At 49.1% G+C, this 19,990-nt stretch overlaps 1 protein-coding gene across 6 annotated transcripts in view; it reads left to right on the top strand.

The window, feature by feature from the left end:
• epg5 (ectopic P-granules autophagy protein 5 homolog (C. elegans)) overlaps positions 1 to 19,990 on the top strand; it is a 269,249-nt gene that overhangs the window by 181,035 nt on the left and 68,224 nt on the right. For all 6 annotated transcript variants that reach the window (XM_072497129.1, XM_072497130.1, XM_072497128.1 and 3 more), the window contains exons 29-32: positions 11,408 to 11,564; positions 13,840 to 14,034; positions 17,512 to 17,725; positions 19,181 to 19,326. In XM_072497129.1, coding sequence (XP_072353230.1) covers positions 11,408 to 11,564; positions 13,840 to 14,034; positions 17,512 to 17,725; positions 19,181 to 19,326 — 712 coding nt within the window. The remainder of the gene's footprint in view (positions 1 to 11,407; positions 11,565 to 13,839; positions 14,035 to 17,511; positions 17,726 to 19,180; positions 19,327 to 19,990) is intronic.

Here is a 19,990-nt window from a genome sequence, read left to right as displayed (position 1 = left end):
AGGTGACAGTCCTGGTAACAATGGCTTGGTGTTCGGTGGTGAGTTTATGGTCCAGGGTGTGGTAGGAGGAAGTGCTGAAAGTTGGCGCTCAGCCTCTGCGAGGTAATGGTCAGCATGGCAGACAGTACCAGTACAACCCTCGTCACAAGGTTTGATAAAGTCAGTGTTGAACTTGAGAGATCGGAGTGCAGTAAGTTCAAAAGGAAGCAGATTGGAGTGGAGAAGAGGAGCAGAGAAATTAAGATGGTCACGGTTGCGCTAATAGTTCACAATAAAAAGACAAAGAGCAGTAGGAGACCAGAGGGAGGGGTCCAGGTAGAGGGAACAGACTGTAAGCGGGTGAAAAAGATCCATTGAATGGGGGATCGACTCCTGCCCAAAGAAGTGAGCACAGAGACAAAGGCAACAGAAGAAGAGTTCAGCGTTATACAAGGCCCAAAATTCATTGAGGTGAGGACGTATGGGAATGAAATTGAGTCCTTTGCTGAGCGCAGAACATTCAGCATCAGAAAGGAAAAGGTCAGAGGGTTTAGTGAATACAAGGCAATTTGTTATGGGCCAGGGTTTAGAGAACTCCAAAGTATATCATGGAGATCACCTGACCCATGACTATTACTAGATTGTGGTATGGGGAGCATGCGGCCCACTCTACAGGTGTGGTGCAGCAGAAATTTAAAAGTATTTTAAAAAACAAAACAATGTTTATTCTATGAACTCAGTTGACCTTTTTAAAACATAGTGAACATCTTGACACCCATCAATTCAAATACACCCCCCAAAGAATACAACACTCTTAAGTAATCCTTAAACTTTCCTTTTAACATACATAAGATAAAAATCCTTTTTACAGAAGCACATTAGGTTTAAATTATTTTCTGAGAGCAGTTATCACTCTGAATTCACCAAATGATCTAGAGATGGTCTTTTGATGGCAGAGAGAACAAAATTACACCTTCTTTGGCTGGCTTCAGCTCCAACACTAAAACGAAACCAAAAAATAACAGACACACCCAAGCTTTTCCTCAAAGCAAAACTAAAAAGCAGAGCCAGAGCTCAGCTCCACCTACACTCTGACATCATGCAGCCTCTTGAGCAGACGAACGTTTCTTAAAGTGACATTCCCATGACACAAAGGTTGTAATTAGAAGGAGTGGAGTCAGAGGGATGGGAAAGTGTGGAGGGTTCATGATAGGATTCCCACAGGGCGATCTGTCACTTGTTCTTCATTCCATTCTGCTATCTTATTTATGCCACTATCAGCACTTCATTAGTCCTTAATGTTACCATTAACACTTCCTTTGTCTTGTGTCCATGGCGTCTTTGTCATCTCTCTTTAGCTCTGACAAATCCTTGACCCCCCCCCACCCAACTATATAATCCATTATATTTTGACCCTCTCCGTAGATGCTGCCAGATTATCCAGCATTTTCTGTTTCCAAAGGCACAACCCTGAGATGAAAAAACATTATCTTCTCTGTTTTGAAGGGGCGATTTCTTATTTTTAAACAGTGGCCTTCATCTCCGACAAGAGAAAATATCCTCTCCACATCTACTTTGTCAAGACAGCTCAGGATCATATATGTTGAGCAGCACGGTAGCATAGTGGTTAGCACAATTGCGTCACAACTCCAGGGTCCCAGGTTCGCTTCCCGGTTTGGGTCATTGTCTGTGCGGAGTCTGCATGCTCTTCCCGTGTCTGCGTGTGTTTCCTCCGGGCGCTTCGTTTTCCTCCCACAGTTCAAAGATGTGCAGGTTGGGTTGATTGACTATGCTAATTGCCCTTAGTGTCCAAAATTGCCCTTCGTGTTGGGTGGGGTTACTGGGTTATGGGGATAGGGTGGAGGTGTGGGCTTGAGTAGGGTGCTCTTTCCAAGAGCCGGTGCAGACTCAATGGGCCGAATGGCCTCCTCCTGCACTGTAAATTCTATATTCTATAACACTGTAAAATTATCTTATTCTTAAATCAAAAATGTTTCAATCAAGTCACCTCTCACTCTTCTAAACTCTAGAAGATACAATCCCAGCCTTTCCAACCTTTCCTCATCCCATTCCAGGTACTCGTCCAGTAAACACTCTGAATTGCTTCCAATCTATTTACACCCTTCCTTAAATAAGGAGACCAATAGTGTACACAGTTCCAGATGCAGTCTCACCAATCAAACTTACAATTGCATTGATAGTTGAAAAACAATCCTTTTTCAGTATCTGGGGCGAAATTCTCTGTTATCGGCGCAAAGTCCGCCGATCGGCGCCAAAAACGGCGCAAATCCGACTTTCATCACGCCGCCCAAAACGTCTCAAAGTCTTCGGCCCGGAATGGGCTAGCAGCGACGTGACGGGATCCGCGCTTGCTCACGTGCTTCACGCCGTGCGGCGTCATACGGCTCATCAGGACGCGCTGCTCCCCCCCCACCCGACTGGAACACCCGACTGGAACACCCGACTGGAACACCCGACCGGAACACCCGACCGGAACACCCGACCGGAACACCCGACCGGAACACCCGACCGGAACACCCGACCGGAACACCCGACCGGAACACCCGACCGGGATGGCCGCCCGCCGCTCAGCCCCGAGGTTCCAGTCACGGGATGTGGAGGCGCTCCTGGGTGCAGTGGAGCAGAGGAGGGAGGCCCTGTATCCCGGACAAGGCCGCAGAGTTGCCCCACGCCACAACCGGCGTCTGTGGAGGGAGGTGGCAGAGGCCGTCACCGCTGTGGCCCTGACACCACGGACAGGCACCCAGTGCCACAAGAAGGTGAACGACCTCGTCAGAGCAGCCAGGGTGAGCCTCTCTCCCCCCCCCCCCTCCCCCCCCGCCCGATATCCATATCTCCCATATCCCCCCCTCCCCCATATCCCCCCTCCCCATATCCCCCCTCCCCATATCCCCCCTCCCCATATCCCCCCCTCCCCCATGTCCCCCCCTCCCCCATGTCCCCCCCTCCCCCATGCCCCCCCTCCCCCATGTCCCACCCTCCCCCATGTCCCACCCTCCCCCATGTCCCACCCTCCCCCATGTCCCACCCTCCTCCATGTCCCACCCTCCTCCATGTCCCACCCTCCTCCATGTCCCACCCTCCTCCATGTCCCACCCTCCTCCATGTCCCACCCTCCTCCATGTCCCACCCGCCCCCATATCCCCCCTCCCCCATATCCCCCCTCCCCCATATCCCCCCTCCCCCATATCCCCCTCCCCCATATCCCCCCTCCCCCATATTCCCCCTCCCCCATATCCCTCCTCCCCCCATATCCCCCTCCCCCATATCCGCCTTCCCCCATTTCCCCAAGTGAATCAAGCCCTAACCTTAACCTCTGCAATACACGCGCATCCGATGGCGTGCATTCATACCTGTCTAACACTGTTGCCTTTTACCCCTGCCACCCCCCCCCCCCCCCTCCCCACAGGAGAAACGCGCACACAACACCAGGGAGCATGTGAGGACTGGAGGAGGCCCCGCTGATGAGAGGCCACTGACCGAACACGAGGAAAGGGCCCTGGAACTGGCTGGCGGACCCGAGGACCGGGAGGTTGCTGATGCAGAGGTCGGGGGCGTACTAGCAAGTGAGCCACCGACAGCCCGTCCCCTATATCCCCCTCCCCCATATCCCCCTCCCCCATATCACCTGATCACTGCCTGCGTGTCTAACCATGCATGCTACATTGTGTATCGCAGGAGCAAACGTCGAGGCACCCATCCCGGCAGATGCAGACCGCCCGCATGATGCCCCTCGGAGACCACGGGAGACGGAGAGACCCGGACCCTCCGGCATGCGACGCACGCAGATGCCCCGCGGAGGCCACGGGAGACGGAGAGACCCGGACCCTCCGGCATGCGACGCCCGCAGGATGTCCCTTGGAGACCACTGGGGACAGAGAGACCTGGAGCAACAGGGAGACGACGCCGCCGTCTCGTGCGGGTGCGACGACGCAGGCGTGTGCCACCCAGCGACGAGAGGGGCAGCCACAGGCCCCCGTCACAGCCGAGCCAGGACACCACTCCCCAGGACACCACTACCCAGGACACCCCTACCCGGGACAGCACTACCCAGGAAAACAAAATACCGGACAGTGACACAGAGTGGATGGGTGGAGACGAACCCCCACCCCAAAGTGCCATGGACTCAGAGTGGGACGAAGAGCTCGACACAACGCCACTGCTGTCACCAACACCCTCCACCATCGCAGAAACACTCACCTCGGTTGGGCACTTTAGTGATGAGGCGTCTGGTACACTCACTGGTGTGCGCAACACAGCTGTCCCGGTACAGCAGATGGAGGTAGGAGCAGCAGAGGGGCCGGGCGGTCGGAGGGCAGCCCAGCCCAAGCGAACATCTGCCGCTCAGATTGATCCCCGGTTCCTGGAGTTACCACACCCACCCATAGATCCGATGCAACCACCGGACCGGAGACGAGCGAAGAGGGTGACGGCCGGCTTGCGGCGGCTGCAGTCGCAGGTGGAGGAGTCCACCCGCGTCCAGGAGCTGGGAGTGGTGCCGGTCATGCGTGCTACCCAGGCCGACACCACACGGGTGGCGTCCGCGGTGGAGGCAATGGGTGCGACGGTGTCAGACATGGGGACCGGTTTGCGAGGCCTGGGGCTTTCCGTGCAGGCGGCGTCTGTGGCCCAGGACATGGCTGCCCTCTCACAGGAGGCCATCAGCCAGTGCCAGCACCAGATGGCAGAGACGCTCAACGCCATGGCCCAGTCTCAGCAGGCCATGGCCCAGTCTCAGCAGACCATCGCTGAGGGCATCGGTGCCATTGGCCATGTGCGAGCCGGCGTCGCACAGTCACAGACAGGGTTTGCCAATCCCCTGAGCTCCATGGCTGCAAACCTGCAGACCCCTGTCGATACCAGCACGGGCCTCCAGGACTGGCAGCGCCAGATGTCGGGGGGGGGGGCATCGGATGGCCAGTCCGTTTGCATCCCCCACCCATGTAGAGGCCTGGGGGCCATCGGGCACCCCGAGGGAGGAGGAGGTGCTGTGGTCTGTCCTGGTTCCCCCTGTAGGGGAGGTCCCGGTACACCGCGACACCTCGGACTCCCCCCCCGGTCCCGGTACACCGCGACACCTCGGACTCCCCCCCCCCCCCCCCCCCCCCCCCCCCCTCCCCCGTCCCAGGTGCATCGGGTGGGCAACGGGCAGGACAGGCTGGCAGCTCACCATCCCAGTCGCCCGGGCCACAGCCTGGCCCATATAGGCCAGGACGCCCCAGGAAACGGCCGCCAAAGGGATCCCGTGTCAGAGGGCAGGAATCACAGGAGTCCACCTCCAGTTCTGCTGTGCTGTCTGGGGAACCACGTAGACGTAGTCAAAGGGCCCGAAAGGCCAAACAATTAGACACTGAGTAAGTTGGCATGGGTGCAGGGCACAGATGAGTTTTAGGGACTAGGGCATGTGCATGAACTCCTTTGGTTATTAAAGTCAATGTTACACCTACAGAAGCTGCCTTTGTGCTCTGTCCTAAGCGTGCGGGGGTGTCATGTACGTTGAGCGCAAGTCTGTGTGTGTGAGGGGTGGTCTTACCTCAGCCCCAGGTGAGTCTGCCCCGTTCCCCCTGGGCCGCCATCAACATCCCCCCGGGCAGAGGACAGGATCGTGCGCTGCCGTGTCACAGCCGCATGCAGGGATGGTCCGGGTTGATGGTGGTACTGTGGCCATGGGTCAGACATAGTCCAACGATGTGGAGCCAGGAGCTCATCGCAGGGCGGGTTGTCATCATCCTCCGTGGCTTGCAATAGACACGCGTCCACCGGCAAGTGTGTGAGCCCGGCCGTTGTGCCGCAGGTGGATCGGCAATGGGGGGGTGGTGTACATGCGGGTGGGGTGGATGGTGTTGGGGAGGGGGGGGAGGGTGCTGGGTGGGTGGATGGGTGGGGGGTGTGGGTGGTCGGCTGTTGCCATGGTGTGCGGTCTGTGGCCATACTACCCGATTCCCATGCCCATCTAGTCAGTGAAGCGGGCGTCTATCAGCCTGTCACGTGCCCGCTGGCCCAGCAGGTAACGGTGGACAGCCACCCGCTTGTGTCTAGCCCGTCTGCCCTGACCATTGCCCCCCATCCCCCTCACCTGGGAGGACTGCGCCTCTTCCTGCTGCTCCTCCACTCCGCCCTCCTCTGCCTGCGGCACATCGCCCCTCTGCTGGGCTATATTGTGCAGGACGCAGCACACCACAATGATGCGGCCGACCCTATCTGACCGATACTGGAGGGCGCCCCCAGAGCGGTCCAGGCACCTGAAACGCATCTTCAGCACGCCAAAGCACCTCTCTATCACTCCCCTTGTCGCTACATGGGCATCATTGTAGCGGTTCTCCGCCTCATTGCGTGGCCTCCGTACAGGCGTCATCAGCCACGATCGCAATGGGTAGCCCCAGTCACCCAGCAACCAGCCCCTCAGCCGGGGATGGCGTCCCTCGTACATGCCGGTGATGGATGACCGCGACAACAAGTATGAGTCGTGTACACTGCCCGGGTAACGTCGCAGACCACCTGTATGTTCATCGAATAGGTCCCCTTCCTATTGGTGAACACGGCCCTGTTATCTGCAGGTGGCCGCACGGCGACGTGCATCCCATCAATCGCGCCCTGGACCATGGGGAACTCGGCCACGGCCCGGGCATCTTGGCTGGCCCGGTCCACACGGTAGCGGATGTAGCGGTGCGCGATGGCATATAGGGCGTCTGTCACTGCCCGGATGCACCGGTGCACCGATGTCTGCGATATGCAGGACAGGTCCCCGTCCCCCCATCCCCCTCCCCGGCACGGACCCCCCCATCCCCCTCCCCGGCACGGACCCCCCCGGCACGACCCCTCTATCCTCCTCCCCGGCACTGACCCCCCCCCATCCTCCTCCCCGGCACAGACCCCATCCTCCTCCCCGGCACGGACCCCCCCCCCCATCCCCCCTCCCCGGCACGGACCCCATCCCCCTCCCCGGCATGGACCCCACCCCCCTCCCCGGCACGGACCCCCCCATCCCCCCTCCCTGGCACTCATCCTCCCGTCCCCGGCACTCAACCCCCCCTCCCGGCACTCCCCCGGAGCCCAGCCCACTCTAACCACCCCCCCCCCGCCGCGCGCACACACACACAACCCTAGACACACCTCTCCCCCACACATTCAGACTGCGGCCACGCCATTGCCTGCCCAGCGGCCAACCCCCCCAGGCCGTCACCCACCTCCACGCTGGTCGGCGTAAACCTTGAGCACAGCTTGACGCCGATTAAAAGGAGGTTTGATTTACGCCGACGTGACCCGTCATCACGTAGACGGGACTTCGGCCCATCCAGACGGGAGAATATCGGCAGGCCCAAAATCGATTGCCTTGCGCCCACCCGTGCCATTCTCCGAGGTCTGCAGCGCCATTGACACCCCGCCGACCTTTCTCCCTTCGAAGACTTCAGCGGGCGGCGGGGGCGGAATTCACGGCGGCCGGCGGCCATTCTCCGACCCGCTGGGGGGTCGGAGAATGACGCCCCTGGATCATCACTAGATCCAGATTAACTGCCCCAAACAATACTGCATTTCCTCTTCCACAGGCGATCTACCCTTCGGGGTAAAACTAGTACCAAAATTCTCAGAGTATAACCACCCTTCTCCAACCTCTATTTGTCTGTTCTTCCTCACTAAATTCACGCTTGGAATCCTCCCATTATCATGCTAACCCCACCCACCCCAGCATCATCTTCAGGTAGAGAATTTCCATATGTATGATGACACCATTCAGCACTACCTCAATACCAGCACCATCTGCTTAATGACCAGCACTGTGCTTGAATGAGCAAGATCATCTTCCAGTTTGAAATCAGCATGACTGACACCATCCTGCCCTAAGCTCTGAAATTTCTTTACTAAACCATCAAACTCTCTTTCCTCCTTTATAAAGCTTCTTAAAATCTACTTCTTGTTCGGATACTGGACCAGACTCCAACTTTTGTGAGGATACCAGACAAGGACCCCAAACAATTTTTCTATTTATAAAACTGAGAGGAAAGGATACTTCACTCCAGAAGTGATGATTCTGACCAATAGGTATCTTTTATGTTAAAACAAACTTTAATTTAAACACTGAAATAACCACATTAACATCAAATAAATAGATTTGTAATTATCAGTTAAACAGTTCTTGACACTTACTATTGACACCTGCTACTAATTCCAATTTGCAACTCAATACAGTTCAAATGCCACTTATAAATAAAGTTAACAGAACAGGTTACTTGTTTAGCTGTGTAGAGACTTTTGGAGAGAGATCCTTTCAAGAGCAGATCCAGTACACTTCTGTCTTGTCCCACTCTCATCCTATAGCAAACTGCTGTTCAACTTAAAATTTTATAACCGACTGCAAAACTACAGACAGAAGTGGCCCCTCCTATTAATTACATAATCTGGATTCCATGACCTGTTTAGCGAGGACTAAATCCCTCATAAATTATCTACACACCAGGGAACCACCCAAATTATAAACAAAGTTCCATTAGAATGAATGATTATCTCACCTTCTATGACTCTTTAATTACAGCTTCCGCAGATATGCTACCTGTATGTATTTTAAACCATGGTTCTCAATAACATTACCACATCAGAATATAAAACACATCAATTTCTTACATTCATCACATCCTGACCAAGCTTTTGGTCATCTGTTTTAGTATCTCCTTTCATGGTCCAATGTCAAATCTTGCCTGAAAATGCTTTTGTTAAGCACCCTGGAACATGCGTCTATGTTAGAAGTACATTACAAATGCAAGTTCTCATAGAATCTTAGCATTTACATGCAGAAGAAAGCCATTCGACCCATCGCGTCTACACTGGCCCTTGAAAGAGCACCCTACCTAAGCCCACGCCTTCACCCTATCCCCATAACCCTACCTAAGCTTTAGAACTAAGGGGCAATTTAGCGTGGCCAATCCACCTAACCTGCACATCTTTGGACTGTGGGAGGAAACCGGAGCACTCGGAGGAAACCCACGCAGACACAGGAAGTTCTAATTAATCTACAATCTAGCTGCCCAAAATCACAACAGTGTTCTCCTTGGCCTCACCTTCCTCCCCACCAGTCTCAGCATTCAATGGCTCATCATCTGCCATTTCTGCCACTTCCAGCATCATGTTACACCAAACCATTTTTCCCTAACCTCCCCTTTAGGCATTCCGAAGGGACTAATTCCTCCATGACATCCTGGTCCACTCCTCACTCATGCCCAATATCCTTTCCCTTACCTATAGCACCCTCCTATGCAAGTGTAGGAGATGTGACACCTATTTTATCTGCTGCCTCACTCAGTCCAATACCTCAAACACGCCTAGATAAATTGCGATTTACTTGGACTTTCAATTTGGTATACAGCTAAGTCCCGTCTTTCATTACTTGCTTTTTCGCGATTTCACTTACCTGCACATTGCACTTTCTGCATCGCCCATTAGGTGAACCATGTTCACTCAGCCACCTTTTTTCTCCTACTCTCTTTAGCCTTGGGCTTTTGGCTGGTCCGTGGGAAGAAGCTTCCTAACACAATGGCAACACAGTAGCTCATCTTCGTGCCTGCACTCTTCTTTTTTTTTAAAAGAAAGAGGCAGTCGGGCATTTTGTTTGGTCAAATTCTGAGAGCTGAAGTGCAGCCCAAACAATTTTGTAATCTTCACAGATGTACTGTATTGCTCAAAGGTTCCCCCACCTGTTATATACTGGTATTGCACCACAATTTGCTGGAACCTATTTCATTGAGTCCCATTGAAAAACATGTTCATTTTTCGTGATTTTGCCATTTGTGATGTTTTGAAGGTACGTAACCTTTGCGAGCAGCGGATACTATACCGTATTCACTACTCGCACTATGGTCTCTTCTACATTGGAGACACCAAACACACACTGGGTGACCGCTTTTAGAAACACCTCCATTCAGTCTGCAAGCGTGATGTGAGCTACCCGTTGCCTGTCATTTTTAATTCTCCACCTTGCCCCACTCTGGCCTTACTGTCCTTGGCCTGTTGCAGTGTTCCAATGAAATTCAACACAAGGACACAGAACAACATCTTGGACGTCATTCTCCGACCCCCCGCCGGGTTGGAGAATCGCCGGGGGCTGCCGTGAATCCCGCCCCCGCCGGTTGCCGGATATTCGGCGGGAGCGGGAATCGGGCTGCGCCGGTTCGCTGGCCCCCCCCGCTCGATTCTCCGGCCCAGATGGGCCGAAGCCCCGCCGATAAATTGCCTGTCCCGCCGGCGTGGATTAAACCACCTTTTGAACGGCGGGACAAGGCGGCATGGGCGGGCTCCGGGGTCCTGGGGGGGGGCGCGGGGCGATCTGGCCCCAGGGGGTGCCCCCACGGTGGCCTGGCCCGCGGTCGGGGCCCACCGATCCGCGGGCGGGCCTGTGCCGTGGGGGCACTCTTTCCCTTCCGCCTCCGCCACGGTCTCCACCATGGCGGAGGCGGAAGAGACTCCCTCCACTGCGCATGCGCGGGAATGCCGGCCGCTGACGCTCCCGCGCATGCGCCGCCCGGAGATGTCATTTCCGCGCCAGCTGGCGGGGCAACAAAGGCCGTTTCCGCCAGCTGGCGGGGCGGAAATTCCTCCGGCGCCGGCCTAGCCCCTCAATGTTGGGGCTCGGCCCCCAAAGATGCGGAGCATTCCGCACCTTTGGGGCGGCACGATGCCCGTCTGATTGGCGCCGTTTTGGGCGCCAGTCGGCAGACATCGCGCCGTTTCGGGAGAATTTTGCCCCTTATCTTTCGACTGGGTGCTTTACAGCCTTCTGAACTGAACACTTGAGTTCAACAATTTTAAATCATAACCTCTGCCCCTATTTTGCTTAATGTTTCTTTGCTGGTTTGTTTTGTTTTGCCTGTTTCTCTTTCCTATATTTGGCACTCAGGCAGCAGCTATTCCTCCGTTCATACCTTCTCTAGACATGTCTTTTATTTCTTTACTTGTCCCTTTAGAATTCATTTTGGGCTTGCACTATGAAATATTTAGTCATTTTATCTTTCGTGCCCCCCACCCTATCAGACCTTCCTTTTTTGTTCTTCTTCCCATTGTCACCCCATTTCACTTAAGCCTATTGCATTTTTGTTTTTCCCCCAATTCTCATGAAAGGTCACAGGAATGTTGAGTATTTTTTATGTTTATTTTGAATTTTCAGCATGTACAACATTTTGCTTTTATTCTAATTAACTCTAATATTTTCACCTTCCATTTCATTCTTCGAGTGATTCAATTTGTCAATTAGTGGAAACAGTTTTTACTGTATATACATGTGTGTGCGTCCAAACGTGTGTAGTGTATGTGTGCATAAAGCACGTGTATTTAAACTTTTGTTACCTGTCGCATTCTTAAAATTTCTTATGTGTCTTCATACTTTGCTTTCTTTCCTCATTCACATTATGATTACTTCCAGGGCCTTGGTAAATGCCTTCAAGCAACATCATACAGAAACTTTCCAGAAAGTGGGCATTGCCTTGTTCTATGAGATTGTGTCTTTTGTCTGTGATGAAACACAGCAACATCCACCAACAAGGCAGTTCTTTACATCATGTATTGAAATTCTTGGACAGGTATAACTATTGTTTTCTTATATATTACAAATATCTAAAACAATTTAAAAAAATAATTTTGCCACCACTGTCTAGGTCAGCAATTATGGTCCATCCCTAATTGTCCTTGAGAAGATGGATGGTGATGGGGAGGGAGTTCCAGGATTTTGACGATATATTTCCAAATCGGAGTGGTGAGGGTCTTGGTGGGGAACCTCCAGGTAGTGGGATTCCCAGGTATCTGTTGCTCTTGTAATTCTAGATGGTAGTGGTCGTGGGTTGAGAATGTGCTGCCAGCAGAACCTTGGTGAATTCCTGCAGTGCATCTTGTAGATGGTACGCACGGCTGCCACTGTTCATTGGTGGTGGAGGGATTGAATATTTGTAGAAGAGGGAGCAATCAAGTGAGCTGCTTTGTCCTGGACGGTGCCAAGCTGCTTGAGTGTTGTTGGAGCTGCACTCATCCAGGTAAGTGGAGAGTAATCCATTCCATTCCTGACTTGTGCTCTGTCGTGGTGGACAGGCTTTGGGAAGTCAGGAGGTGAGTTACACACTGCAAGATTCCTAGCCTTTGACTTGCTCCTGTAGTCATGGTATTTATGGCTGATCCAATTCCATTTCTAGTCAGTGGTAAACCCCAGTATGTTGATAGTCGGGGATTCAGCGATGGTAATGCCATTGAACGTCAAGGGACGATGGTTAGATCCTCGCTCGTTGGAGATGGTCATTGCGTGGCATTTTGCGGTGCGAATGTTACTTGCCACTTGTCAGCCCAGACCTGAACATTGTCTAAGTCTTGCTGCATTTAGACAGGGACTGCTTCAGTCTCTGAGGAATCTCAAATGGTGCTGAACATTGTGCCATCATCAGCAAACAACACTACTTCTGACCTTATGATGGAAGGAAGGTCATTAATGAAGCAGCTGAAGATGGTTGGGCCTCGGACACTACCTGGTGGAACTCCTGAATTGATGTCCTTGAGCTGAGATGATTGACTTCCAACCACCACAGCCATCTTCACTGGGAATCATTTTGATATATTTAATAAATGCAATATATTTGGGTATTCTATCCCACATTTTGTCCTGAGATTACTCACTCACAACTGAGGTGTAGTTCCAAGGAGCCATGTGTGTGAATCTAAAATATTAATGTCAATTGACACTGCAACAATAAATGAAATTAAAGACAAGTCCAATTTTGCTTTCATCTTGGTGCAGCATGTGTGAAATTCTGCTCTCATGTAATTCAGCAGTGCAAAACAGTAAGTCCCGTTTCAGCAGTACAAAACAGTAAGTCCCGTTTCAGCAGTACAAAACAGTAAGTCCCGTTTCAGCAGTACAAAACAGTAAGTCCCGTTTCAGCAGTACAAAACAGTAAGTCCCGTTTCAGCAGTACAAAACAGTAAGTCCCGTTTCAGCAGTACAAAACAGTAAGTCCCGTTTCAGCAGTACAAAACAGTAAGTCCCGTTTCAGCAGTACAAAACAGTAAGTCCCGTTTCAGCAGTACAAAACAGTAAGTCCCGTTTCAGCAGTACAAAACAGTAAGTCCCGTTTCAGCAGTACAAAACAGTAAGTCCCGTTTCAGCAGTACAAAACAGTAAGTCCCGTTTCAACAGTACAAAACAGTACCCCCCCCCCCGCTGACGCCAATTTTCCTTGAAGAAGGAAGAAGTCGATGAACGGCTGCCTCCTCCGAGCGAAACCCTGTAGTGAACCCCTTGAGCCAAACTTAATTTTCTCTAGCCTGAGAAACCCTGCCATGTCACTGACCCAAACCCCCGACTTTGGAGTCTCCAAGTCCCTCCATCCCAGCAAAATCCGTCTCCGGGACACCATGGAGGCAAAGGCCGAAACGTCGGCCTCTCTCCTTCCCTGGGCTCCTGGACCATCCGACACTTCAACTATTGCCATCTGGACTCGGAGTCACCCTCCCTTCCAGGACCTCTGGCATGACATCTGAAAACCCTGCCAAAATCCCCTCAGCCTCGGACACGGCCAAAACATATGTACATGGTTCACAGGACTTCCCCCACAGGGCCCACACCTGTCTGCCTGATCAATGTTTTGAATGAGTAAATTCAAGGTTACTTGAAGTCTAACACTGAGCAAAATCCATTGTTAGGATTTCTAATTTTCTCAACTTAAATCATTGAGCAGCTTTTTAGTGCATATCTTAAATTATACTTACTGATTCCATAATTTGATTATTAAATCTTCAGTTGGTACAATAAAATTCAAATTTTTTAACAATTGAAGGCTAATCTGAATACTCTTCTCTCTGTGATTTGTTCAGGTTTTTCTTAGTTGTGCTAAAACTGAAAGCAAAACGGTGTTGAAAAAAGTTCTTCAGAATAGGAGACTATGCAATCTTTTGTCACCATACTTCACTCCAAATATATCTCCGGACGAATTTGTGAGTCTTTATGAAGAAGTTGTCAAGGTCCTCCACACAGATAGTGGGGATGTCATCTTCATGTTATTAACGAAGGTAAAATTGTTATTTTTAAAAACTATAGAAATCTGGCTAGTTTCATCCTAGTTGTCCCTGTTCATTATCTAACCATTTTGTATTTACCCTTTCGCTGAATCAAAACTTTGCCAAAGCTGAGGGATTCAAACTCAGTGGTATGGTGCAACTCTGTCTGCTTTCTTTTAGTTGTCATATCCAAATTTCATATATTTTGTTTTTGGGATGTCGTCGACACTGGCAGGAAATGCATTTATTGTGTCCCTAATTGTTTTTAGGAGGTTGACGTGGGTCTTTTTGCAATCCCAAGATGATGCTCCTCCCAAATGCTGTTTGGTACAGAATTCTGGGATGTGTACTGAGCACACTGAAATTGATTGTGTTCTGAGCATATTGCTGCTTTTGTCCTTTTCAGTACTAGAAGTCACAGGCGAGGAAGATACTATCAAAATAACCTTGATAATTTGCTGCAATGCATCTTGTAGATTGGTGGTACATACTGCAGTCACAGTACACCTATGATGGAGGGGGTAGATGTTGAACTCAGTGGCAGGGTCAGTGTTCAAGCAAAGTATTGAATTTGCAGTTGTTATATTTGCACTTCTCTTATTTTGAAGATTGAAATTATTGCAGTTTCCCATTCTACTCTTTGAATTTTGTTAAACAGTCTTTACATCAGTCTCACAACTCTGCTGTTATTTCTCTGAACCTTGTTCTGTTTCAAATTATTAATAGAAACCTATACTTCCAAGAAATCCAACGCAACTTACATTTGTACAGGAGGTAGTTTCTCCAGAACTGATTCATCCACCTTGCCCCATACATTGTGTGTATTTCTTCAAAACATTCCTTCCACCACTTGCTCCTTGCCTGTTTGTCCTCAATTACCTGACCATTTTGGTCTTTCACTGTAGCCATTTTAAGTTTGTAAGATTCACTTGTCCTTCAATACAGCTGGAGGAGCTCTGTCTCTTTTGGTGTAATCTTTGCACTGATCATTTATTATTGTCTTTTAGTTTTATTTCTCCAGTTAGTCGATTGTCTTCTGTCCTTTGTGCAAACTTTATCTCTACAACATCTTTGAACAATTTTCTGATATTGGGTTCTTGAAATTTGTCTAGATTCTAGATTTCCCTTCTAAATGCTTCACAAATGATTCCCATTCTTAACCTTATCTAAAGAACTGAACCAACATTGGCATGACAGAACATTGATTTAAATTTTCTGATTACACAGCTGAAAATGATCATATTTCTTCCCCCTTGGGTGACAACCAAGGCCAATGTTCTTTCAAATGTAAACAAAAAATGCTTGATAAACGCAGCCGGTCTGGCAGCATCTGAGGCGAGAGAAACAGTTAACATTTGAGGTTCATATGACCCTTCTACAGATCTGGTTTTGTTCCAATGTTTTTAACTTTCCTTGATAGAGACGTGTGTTCACCACTAACAGACTGTTACACATGATAGAAAGTAATTGTTTTCCTCACCAAATCCCAGCTGTCATCGGGTCCTCCTCTTTGAGCATTTTCTGGCCGAGAATAGTCACATGAAGGAGGTAATTTGGCCTGTTCTATTCGTGTTAGCTCTCTCAATTCTACTCCGCTCACTCCACTCCACTGTCTCCCCCATAGCACTCTAATTATTGCTCGTTAGATAATTAGCCAATTCACTTTTGAAAGCCACAATTGAATCTACACTCTCAGTAAAGGCATTCCAGATCCTAACCATTCGTTCCTTGAAAAGGTTTTTCCTCGTCTTGGCCTGCATTCTCTGCCCTGTGACACCAGAAACTCGGTTCCCAATCAGGCGGAGAATTGGGCTTCTGTCCGAAATAGAGGTTCGTGCTCGGTGCCAAACTGACCACTCTGCTCCGGCAGGATCGGGGTTCCTACCCGTGAGCCAGTGAGACGATGCAAATAGGTCCTAATGATCCATTTGCATCCACTTAGCGGGTCCGGCAACTGAGTCTCCGATCCTCTGGGCCGGGAATCACGTGGGCAAGGATCAGTACTGGTATTTATTTACCAGTGTGGCCCTGACGTGGTAGACCTCACGGTGGGTCAAGGGGGTAACTCCTTAAGGGAGTTGCCCACAAAGTCCATCTGAGGGCCATCCTGCACCCCTCTCCTAGCAGACCCCGCCCCCATCTACTCTTAAAACAGGAGACCCTCCCCTCAGAGAGCACCTAACTAAAGGGATCCCCCCCGAGACCCCTTGAATAGAGGGAACCCCCCAAGACCCCTGAATAGAGGGTCCCCCGAGACCCCCTGAACAGGCCCCCCCCCCCTCCGAGATCCCCTGTTCCGGGCACCCCCACCCCCGAGACCCACTAACTAGAGGGACCCTCCCAGAGAACCCCTAACTAGAGGGACCCCCCTTGCCCCCTAAATAAAGGGACCCCTCCACAGGCCCGCCTGGAATTGAGACCCCTGCCTGGAAGCGAGAGAGCTGTCCAGACGGGGGAGTGAAAAATAATACTGTTGTTACACTCACCTGGGCATACACCTGCTGACTCAGACAGAGGAACACCACATGTCCATTCCTGGGAAGAGAAAAACAGATGACCTGTGTTTAAACGCTTCAGATTCTTTAGCTGCAAGCATTCATTCATTTCTCTTAGTGGGCTGTGATTGACAACTTCCACAAACAAAACTGTCAGCCTTGATTCATACATCTCCCTTCATGGATGAGTAACGCTGAAATGCTGTAACCACAATGTTTGCAAACATCAACCACTTCAAAGAGAGTTAAGGGGACTCCAATCCCTTCAATCTTGGGTGATTTTGAAGTGCTGAGCTGGAAATTGACAGCACTTAGCTCCCTTTGAATTTGCATCATGAGTGATACTGAATTGCTTCCTGGGGAGCGCAAGTCCGTTCCAATTCACCTCCGGCGGAAGAACATAGGGCGGGATTCTCGGCCGGCGGAATTCTCTGTTTTGCCGGCGCCTGGGGGTTTCCCGACATCATTGACCGACCGGCGTATCGGAGAATCCTGCCCGTGGGTCGAGGCAAAAATGTGGCATGGCAGGACGGAGTATCCAACCCATAGTCTCCCAAGTGGAGAATCCCGGCCTTTGTCTCTAGTTCTTTTACCAATCACCTTAACATAGTTCTGTCTGGTTCTTGAGCTTTCCACCAGCGGGAACAGCTTCTCTTTATCTACAATGTCCAGACCCCTTCTGATTCTGATGCTGCCTGCACAATGATGTCAGGCAGGGAGTTCTTGGATTTTGACCAAGCAATGAAAGTACTGCAGCTTGTATCCAAGTCACTATGTACATAACATGGAACAGAGTTTGGGATTGATCGTTTTCCGTTGATATACATTGCCATCTGTGTGGATTATCATACTATTTTCATGCAAAGCATGTGATTTCTCTCAAAATGGTGATTATGGGCTCATAAGCAACGTCATGCAGACATATGTATCGATCAAGAATTAGGACCCTACCTTATTGCCAAGATAAAAATTGACTCCTGTTTTTATATTGCAGTTTGACCTTATGCTGTGGATGAATTCGACCAAGCCAATTATGTCCGAACGGACTCGGCTATTGGAGATAATTCATATGGCCCTCACTCTGTGTGGCTTCCAACCAGTGGAAGAAGTTCAAATGGCTTTTAACATTTTTTGCAAACACTGGATGTATGTTCTACAGTATCAATTCCCTGATCACTATAGTGACTTCCTCAGACTTCTGATGCAGAGTAAGTTCTTTATTAGCACGACTTTTCATATATATGTAAGATGACATTTTAAAATGGTAAACCTGAATGATTTAGATTTGTTTATCCAGTTGCGTTGTCAAACCCAGATCACTTTTGTCTGTTTGAATTGTTTGAATGTCATTGGGATTTTGCCACATGGGTAAGCTCTGTCGAGACATAATTAATATTTTGCTTCTATATGTCAAGTTGTTACTCAAATATATGTCATGAGAAGTATGGAATATTGGAAAATTAATATTCATTTTGCTTGGAAATATTTTCCTGTTTACGTATTTTTTACATCCCTGCTGTTATATTATAGATTGCACTGAAAGGTTGCCCCAGCATAGAAACTATACAACTCTATCAGCCGCAAAAATAATGTTTTTGCATATACTCAGTGTATTGTCATGTGAGAGTACCTTTAAGAAATGGGGGTTTATAAAATAGCTGTAGTGGATGTACCTTTAAGAAATGGGGGTTTATTAGATAGCTGCAGTGATGTCAGAGTGGGTGGAGCTAGGCTGTCTGTCTGCTTTTACTTTCGCTTTGGACTCGCAGCTTCAGGGTGTGTTTAGTTTCGTTTTGCAGAGCTGGATAGCTGCAGTCACAGCAAGAAGGTGTATTAGTCCCTCTCTGCAATCTAAAGACTGTCTCCAGATCCTTTTGTGATTTAAAAACAATACCTGTTTCTGTAGAGAAGTTAAACCTGATGTATTTCTGTAAAAAGGTTGTTTTTTTAGTCTTATGGATGTTGCAAGGAAAGATTGAGTTACTTATAGAGTATTGTATTCTTTGGGGGATTTATTGGTGTTGATAGTTGTTAAGATGTTTACTGTGGGTTTATAAAGTGTTAACTGGTTTCATAAATAAACATTGTTTTAATTTATAAGTACGGTTGATCTCTGTTGCATCACACCTGCAAAGTAGGCCCATGTGCTCCCCATAACCACAATCTATTAAAAGTTGTGGGTCAGGTGAACTCCATGATACACTTTGGGGTTCTCTAAACCTGGCCCATATTAGTATAAGTCGGCCTCATTTTCAGCCAAGACATGATTTACTCGTATTCGTAGTCGACCTCACATTTTCACCCCACAAATGGATGTTTTACTTAGCTGTACCTTATAACTTGGTGAGAGGGATCAAGCACATGATACAGGGTTCATTGTGAAGATGCGCAGGAGTTTAAAACATGCCCACACAGGGCAGACCCCGCATAGCGATTGACAAAGGTGGTGATCACCTGCACCCATGCTGGCAGTTCACTTCCATACCAGGCTATTGGAGTGAATTTTCAAGTCTTTAGAAGTTGACTTGCACGCTGTTATCGGCAGAAGCTCGTCATCTATTTGTTTAATGGATGTAAGAAAAATAATTAACACAGGATAGTGCTGAATTGGAAGAGCTTTTGCAGAAATAAATGTTGTCCACTTTTCTTTTTCTTTGGCTAAGGCTCTTCAGAACAAAGGTTGAACCCTGATTGCTGGAAGGTTGCTTTGAAAACATTAAATTGTACCTCTGAAAATGAACATGAGCCAAGAATTGCGAGATGTACAGAAACCCAACGTTCTCAAAAGATTAGCCTGTCATTTGAACAGGTAATACAAAGTTTACCACTGATTCAAACATGAGTAAAATGGGTGAATAGCACTTCAGACTATTCAGACTTCTGAGATTGTTTCTGGAGTTTCTTGGTTTGTTTTTTATTTCAAGTATTCTTAAACTATTCTCTCCCTATTATTCTTTCTTGAGTTCACATTCATTTTAATTCCATCTTTCTCCCCTCTACTTATATTCTACATCTTTGACCCTTTAAATTCTGACACTTTCTGTGTTTTCTTTTATCTCCTTTTTAACTCTGTCTCGCAACTTTCATCATCATGTTGGTCTTTTCCTGTTCCCATGCACCAGCCCATTCTTAATTCATCACTGTTGCTGCAATATTGATCCTATTCAGTTATATATTATTGAGTTGGAGTTTAAAATAGTACCAGAACCAAATTAGGTCAATGTTTTCAAGTACCTTTCTTTGACTGCACTTAAAACGTAATGGAGGATTTGGTAAGCAAGTTTCTAAATCTTCAGTAATAAATCAAAATAAAATTAGGTTTAATGGCTCAGCAATTAGCCATTGGAGAGGTAGGGTGTTCAAACCTACAGTTAGCTTGAAGTTTCATATTCCAGTAATAAAATCAGGACGGAAGCTAGGTATCTCATGTGAAGAAGAAGGTTAAGGTAAATCACTCTGTGTCATTCTTTAGC

This window comes from Scyliorhinus torazame, chromosome 3 (genome assembly GCF_047496885.1).
Source record: "Scyliorhinus torazame isolate Kashiwa2021f chromosome 3, sScyTor2.1, whole genome shotgun sequence".
NCBI lineage: Eukaryota > Metazoa > Chordata > Chondrichthyes > Carcharhiniformes > Scyliorhinidae > Scyliorhinus > Scyliorhinus torazame.
This window is presented reverse-complemented; position numbering and strand designations above follow the sequence as displayed.